General features: G+C 36.7%; 1 protein-coding gene across 1 annotated transcript; it reads right to left on the minus strand.

The window, feature by feature from the left end:
• Nucleotides 1-14: 14 nt before the first annotated feature.
• LOC150029763 (uncharacterized) lies at nucleotides 15-6,643 on the minus strand. The gene is made up of 10 exons (XM_090310386.1): nucleotides 6,488-6,643; nucleotides 5,985-6,056; nucleotides 5,453-5,802; nucleotides 5,142-5,210; nucleotides 4,548-4,636; nucleotides 1,698-3,812; nucleotides 1,532-1,609; nucleotides 1,243-1,354; nucleotides 621-671; nucleotides 15-521 (listed from the first exon to the last, which is right to left on the minus strand). Exons 1-10 carry the CDS (start codon nucleotides 6,615-6,617, stop codon nucleotides 471-473), a joined length of 3,117 nt encoding a protein of 1,038 aa, XP_090166512.1. The 5' UTR covers nucleotides 6,618-6,643; the 3' UTR covers nucleotides 15-470.
• Nucleotides 6,644-6,854: the final 211 nt, after the last annotated feature.

Genomic DNA, 6,854 nt, shown 5'->3' on the forward strand with positions numbered 1-6,854 from the left:
ACCAGAGGCATGCATTGTCCGAGAGAAGAAACTTCTCATTGCTTCACTATAGAATCCCCTCCAAGAAAACTCCCCATGATTGCCAATAACATTAGCATATTCACAGTTATAGGGAACATTTTTACATGTTCAAAATTTGTACAACCTATAAAAATAGATTATATCCCAACTTAAAATAAGCCTCGCAAGTCTATACAGAAAGAGGTCAGGCTAAACTAAAACAAAAGTCCAACCTCTCTACTTAACTAAACAAAATAAAATGCATTTTAAGAGTGGGAGAGAGCAAAAAAAATTTACATGTTCCTATACTCGGGCTGGGAAGAAGGTAGCAAGAAATTTGACTAATTTTCTGTACACGGGAATTCATTGATGAAGTTCTTGCATCCACCTTGATCTTTTAGTAACCTACCTCGAGTTGAAAATGGTTGTGTAAAGGACGTTTGATTGCTCGAAATGAGGCACGTCTAGTTTTAATCTTTTGCAGAAGTTCGTGCAAAATCTCTTATCCTGTCCTTTATATGCTGCAACATATAACACAAATTAAGAAAATCAAACTAGAGATAAAAATTAGAAATACAAAAAAGCAAGGTAATGTAGATTAGTAAGTTAATGTTAATCACCTTCAGCTCTTCGTGGAGAACAATGAATATTTTTTTCAACCTCTTGTGCCTCTGCAAATTAATCTTAGTTTGAGTCAACTTCATTATATGAGAAAATTTGTGTATACCAAGGGAAAAAGATTTGAAGTGCATAAAGATCAAGGCATACAATATTAATGCCTACATCAGGTTCAAGCCATGTGAGCCCTCTAATCCACATTCAAATAACCCGAACATATGAGGTTATCCAATCAACAGAGATAGAGAAAGTATTGCCTCTACCGACTCCGCCAACCATGCCTTGCTGCCTCTGAATTTACTGTCAACCTTAATCCTATACAATCCTAAACCTTTTACTTCCAATTACAAGTTCCCTCTCTCCCTCTGCCCCACCTCTGGAATACCAATTTTTTAATATAAACCAAAAGATTTCACAAACCTAAACTACAAGCACTAGCTGAATGAAATATCAGAATTCAGAGCTCTGCCACAGAGTAAAGAATGGGGTTTTGTGCAAGGGAAATTACAAATGTCGAATTAAGCCACAAAGTCCCAAAGATGGATCAACATCACTGGAACGTGAGAAACTACTAATACCATCAAGTGCAAACTTATAGCAAAGATACTAGGATAGAGACCATACCGCTGAACACAGCCGATAGGATTCTTTCAGCTGTCCTAAGACGTTAAAGTATTTTTCCGAATCTTGTCCTCTAGCAGAATCAAGCTCCTTTCCGAGTTTGCAGAACTCAGCCCTGCATATATCAATCGATGCTAAAAAACTTGTGTTTTCTTTACAGGAAGGAACAATGTACCAGAACACAATTAAATCAACAAACTTGTTTAAACATAATAACCAGACATTAAGGCAGGCAGACTGCAACATGAGTAGAAATGGATAAGAATCGGACATTAATAAAAATTTGTATTACCTGTAGCTTTCTAGGATTTTGTTCAAGGAGAGGTATGATTCATATTTATCATGATACTCCTGTACGTATTCCTCGTACCTAAGAATTAAGTATAGCTTTTCATCAGTTATCACAGAAATTAATAACATAAGCAAAAGAACTTGAATGAGTTATAGATGAAACTTACTGAGAAAAATCCTTGATCGCTCCCTTCAACTCTGGCTCATCCTTTTCATATTTGGAATATGAACAACTGTTTTCGTCTGAAGAAGAATCTCTCCTCTTTGGATCACTATTTTCACGCTCAGCTGATACTGGATTCTTTAGTGCTTCGGTAACTTCAGTTATTGGATTAGGTGCTAGTCTTTTACTTCCTTTTTTTGAGGGAAGCTGTTCTCTTTTCATATCATTCAGCTGGGAAATGCCAACAGATGCTTTTCTGTTGCTTTCCCCACAGCCTTCTGGACCAATCCCTTGATTAGGTTTTACATTGGCAGCAATTGACTTATCAACTTCAACGTGATCTACTCTTGAATTATATTGTGGATGAGACTGCAGAGACCGCTGGTTAAGTCTGGTCGAATCTTCAACTATATGTTCTGAAGTTTTCTTTTTATTTGAGCCTTCCGGATTGCTGGGAAACTTGGTACTTACATGGGGTGGGGACCGCTTTCCATATTCTAAACTAGTCTTCAAATTAGATTTTCCTCTACTTAAATCTGAACCCCAGATATCTGTAGTGCTTTCTTTATTCTCCAACTGTTTCAATGAATTGTTCCTTTCAAATTTCTTTTTACCCCGTGATTCCTCAGGGAAAGGGTCACGAAGTTCACCTAACTCCAGGTCTGAAAGCTCTCTTTGGAGAATTCGGCCTTTTCCATTAACAGGGGACCTGTTGGCACTAATTCTATTATTATTATCTCTTGGCGAATACCCCATCTGCGAGCTTGAAAATGTTTGGCCATCTTTGAATTTTCCAACTATTTCACCAGGTTTACTGTGATGGGAGTCAAAAGGTTGTATCTGTTTGTCCCCTGGACCACCTGATCTAGAATTTTTTGACACCTTTTTCTCCTTTGTCCCTTCATTTTCAGCATTTCCATGAAATGTATCTTTAAACATATGAAAATTTTCATTAGCATGACCACTCTTTTCAGTGTGTTTAGTGCCACGTCCAATATCACCATGCTTGTCGGTTCTGGCTGCAGTATCTACAGCTCTCACTCCTCCACTTTGGTCATGGGGCCTCCAACCTGCTTGAGAAACATCTGAACTATTTTTTTCTGAAACTGTTTCTTTGTGTCCCTTTTTTGGTCTAAAATCAGAATTGCCTTTAACTTCACCTTTATTAGTAACTTGACTGGTAGGATTTCTAACAGAATCTCTACCGTGTTTACTAGAAACTGGTTGTTGAGCTAAGCTTTCTGATTTTAATCTCTTGGTATGATCAGATTTCTCTTCTAAGCACTCCAAATCAGAACTCCTTTTAGACTTGCCTTTAGATATCTGACCTGTGCTGTCAGATTGTTCGTGCCTGCCACTGTCCACAACAGTATTATCCCTATCCTCAAACAAACTCCCAATAAAATTTTGGCGCTCTTGGAATTCATCAGGGTATGGTGAAAAGGATCTTGGTTCTTCCACAAGCCTTCCACCTTCAATAGGAAGGAAACTGCGGTCATCAATTTTAGCATCTGGCTCATCATCAGAAGAATCATTCTCAATATCAATTGCATCAGATTCTTGACCATCTTCCTTCTCATCATCTATAATCTGCACAGCGCCACCATCTGGACTTTTCCAAGCAGCAGGAGATGTAGAGAAACCCTGTGCGGAAGCTTGCAATTTATGCTTGGATTCTTTGTCATCATCACTGGTCATGATATCCACATCCTCATCAGAACCCTCCTTGCTGTTGGAAGGTACTTCACTTTCACTATCACTGCTACTCCCACTCCCACTACCCACAGGGCTTCGGCTTCTACTCCTACTATGATTCCCACTATCACTTCCACTATCACTGCTATCGCTTTCAGAATCACTGTCACTTTCGTTGTCAGAAGAGCTAGCTGCCTGGCGTTCACTATTTTCAGAACCTTTTTTCTCAGCAAAAAGATCGGGTGAATGCTGTTGGATGCCATTTTTCTCCAAGAAATTGGATTTTTTGTTAGCTTGAGAGGTTTCTACCTTTTCCTCCAATTCAATGCCAGATCTTGCTTCTAACTGCAATTCTGGGGCAGTTATTTGATCTGGGAGGTCTTCATGTACAGGGGGGTTTTGATGATGGCTGATCAAAGGAGAGCTGTAAAAGTACAAGACATGAATTAGAATCCAGATGAAAATTGAGCCATCCATATATATCAAATATACTGGCTGGTAAATTAGAGTTCTCATGAAGTTATTTTGTTTTTCTTTATTTTTTCTATAGACTATTTTTTCTTTATATATCAAATACAACACGTGGAGACTTGAACCTACAATCTCTTGGAGGAGATAGGAATGTCATAACCATTGAACATGACAGTCGCATGAAGTTTTGTCTATTATAAACCCTTGCAGTGAAGCTTTCTGCATATCAATTAGTTAATGCTTTCTTTCCTCATAAAGCTTAGTTTATTGGTAATCGATAAAACCAAACTATTAAGACAAGACAGTTGAGATATTTCTACCTCCACTAAGAGGTTATAAATTTGAATCCAGCATGTAATGCAACATTCTAAAAAAAATAAGACATTTGGGGTTTTGTTGAAGCATTTCTACTTCCATTAAGTGATAATAAGTTTGAATCCAGTATGTAATGTAGTATTCTAAAAAAAAAAAATGAGAATTGAGGTTGTGTTAAGCATTTCTACTTCCTCTAAGAGATTATAAGTTTGAATCCAACATGTAATGTAATATTCTCAAAAAATGAGACACTTGAGGCTGTCTGACCAACAACACCGGAAATTGTAACAGGAACAAACAACCCGACTTAAGATTTTGCAAATAACTGTTCAAGTCCACCAGATGGATTCAGCCCTTTAAATGTTGACAATACCTTTCACCTTCGGATGAAGGTTTTTTAGAGCCTTCCAACTCAACTCCTGATTTCAAACAATATCTCCCCGGAGCTTGGTAGGTTGCAATCTAATAGTCAAGATCAAACAAGAACATAAGAACAATAACTAAAGCATGCATGGAAGATATCAGAATTCAGAATTCCAACAATATAGGAAGATTTCAGGAGCAGTCAATTTATTATGTCAAAGAACAGAGTTCAATTCACACCTGTCATTTTCTCCGTGTTTCAATTCATAGTTCATTTGCTGAATCTTTTTAATTGAAGTGATATTCAAGACAACAAATGTAGGGTGTATTAAGAGATTCACTGAAATGGAAATTCTTTTGTAACTACAACCTTTCCACAATTGTGAATAACGAGAAAGCAGACCCCTAGGCTGTTCTTTCTCTTTTTGTTTAATTCTACATTATTTCTTATCTTTTTCTTTTTCTTTTTATTCACTTTCATTGAGAATAAATGAAAGAATACATTGTTTCTTATCTATCTATCTATAAACAAAAAAATACTGAATAAACACTAACTCAGCAGATTACGCATTGTTTCTAATAATTTAACATTTATATCACTTACTTTTTTAATGATTGGCTCGATCTTTTTCACAGCATTTGGGATTTTATCACCAACGGCTTTCTCCAAGGCCTACAAGAGAGAGGGATGGGAAGGAAGGGAAAAGGAGTAACAGAAGAGTTAACATTTAGAAAGAAGTAGAAAATAGTAAAACCCATATTTTTTAACAGAACAGATAAATTTGGAAACAAAAATACAATGAACAGAAAATGTCGAACACTATTTTTATATTAGGAATCGATATTTCAATTAAGATAGATGAAAAATATCATCCTAAATTCCTAGCTGTAGAAGTCACCTATTTACTTGGGTACCTTCAAACTCATCCCCTTGGGGTTCTCCAAAAGTAAATTATACAACATTCCTTGCAAGTCTGTTGTTTTAGCTCCACTATTCCCTTCCTGTCCTGGTGTTTCAAGTACTCCTTTTGCAGCTTTGGTCGAGATTTCCTTCTCACTGCTAGCAGCAGCATTAACCTTAGCAGGTAGTCGAGGTCTAATATCTTCTGTAATCACATGAGTCTTAGTGGTGTTTGCAGATCCAAAATGAGATACTGGAGCACCGGATTGCTCAGGTGGCGATGGAATAGGTGAAGATGATAGTCTATCCTTAGAAGCAGGTAAGGATGATATGCCAGGTTTATATGTAGATTTTGGAGGCCCAACTGCAATGACATCTTGTATCAGTACCCCACGACTAGCGTTAATTGACATTAATGTCCATCAGGAGAACAGTATATGTCAGAAAGAAACACTCAAAGAGGGAGAAAAATTTGTATGCCAAAAGAGGAAGAATAAAGACTTGCAGAAAGAAAATGCAGAACTCAATATGTGTAAACGTAATCACCTTGAGACAATTCGTTCTTCTGCTTTTTAAAGGGAGGCTCTTTCTTATTCTTAAAATGCCTCCATGGATTAGCTGCAAGCAAGCAAGGTATTAGTAAAGGCTTGATCTCAACTTAGAAGGCTCAGTTTTTGCAGTATTACAATCAGATAACAGTAACAGCAGCAACAACAACAAAAAAGATGGGAAAAAAAAAAGGAATACTGATTAAGGCAGGCTGATAAGACAACTTTACCAGATATAAGAAGAATGAATCAAGAAAATTACTTAGGTGCTCCCTAGGCTGCAACTATCTTTGTGCAGCCTAGGCAATTGTCCAATAAAAAATTGCTGTGGCAATTAAAAAAAAAAAACCTTTTTTTAATTTTTTTTCTTTTTTGTGTGTACAAGAAAGGGGAGCATGGGAATAGGTGCAGCCTATCATTGCTCAAGAATCAATCTCCTATTCATGGCAATGATAAATTAATATAAATTATCCACTAAACAAATCCTTAAAAAATGCATACCTTCGGCAGCAGCCAATTGCTTTATTTGATTCTTCATAGATGGATTACCAGGTTCTAAGACAATAGCTCTGCAGCAAGAAACAGAAAATATGTGCATGCATGTGTAAGAGCTTAAGACAGTACTAAACATAATTACGGATAGCTCTATAACAAAAACCAAAATTTCTCAATAGTTCAGAAGTCATATACTCATGAAAGTAAAAGGTTTCACAGACTCAGTGCGACATCTCAATCATCGAAAGCCCTTTTTTTTTTTTTCTCTATATTAGGTTTGAGAGGGAGGACAAATACTAGAAAAGAAGTTGATTGTAATATGATCATTAAACTTACAAATAAAACTAAATCATGGCTTAGAAGAACGGTGAAA

This window comes from Benincasa hispida, unplaced genomic scaffold (assembly GCF_027475165.1).
Source record: "Benincasa hispida cultivar pf3 unplaced genomic scaffold, pf3_genome.v1.1 HicScf941, whole genome shotgun sequence".
Classification (NCBI taxonomy): domain Eukaryota; kingdom Viridiplantae; phylum Streptophyta; class Magnoliopsida; order Cucurbitales; family Cucurbitaceae; genus Benincasa; species Benincasa hispida.

Bases quoted from the DNA above. Each gene is read 5' to 3' on its own strand.
- LOC150029763 (XM_090310386.1), bottom strand. From the start codon at position 6,617: ATGTTTAGTACTGTCTTAAGCTCTTACACATGCATGCACATATTTTCT. The intron at 5,803-5,984 runs GTGATTACGTTT...ATGTCATTGCAG, and splicing joins GAAGAACGAATTGTCTCAAG to TTGGGCCTCCAAAATCTACA. The intron at 522-620 runs GTGATTAACATT...TATATGTTGCAG, and splicing joins TTCTCCACGAAGAGCTGAAG to CATATAAAGGACAGGATAAG.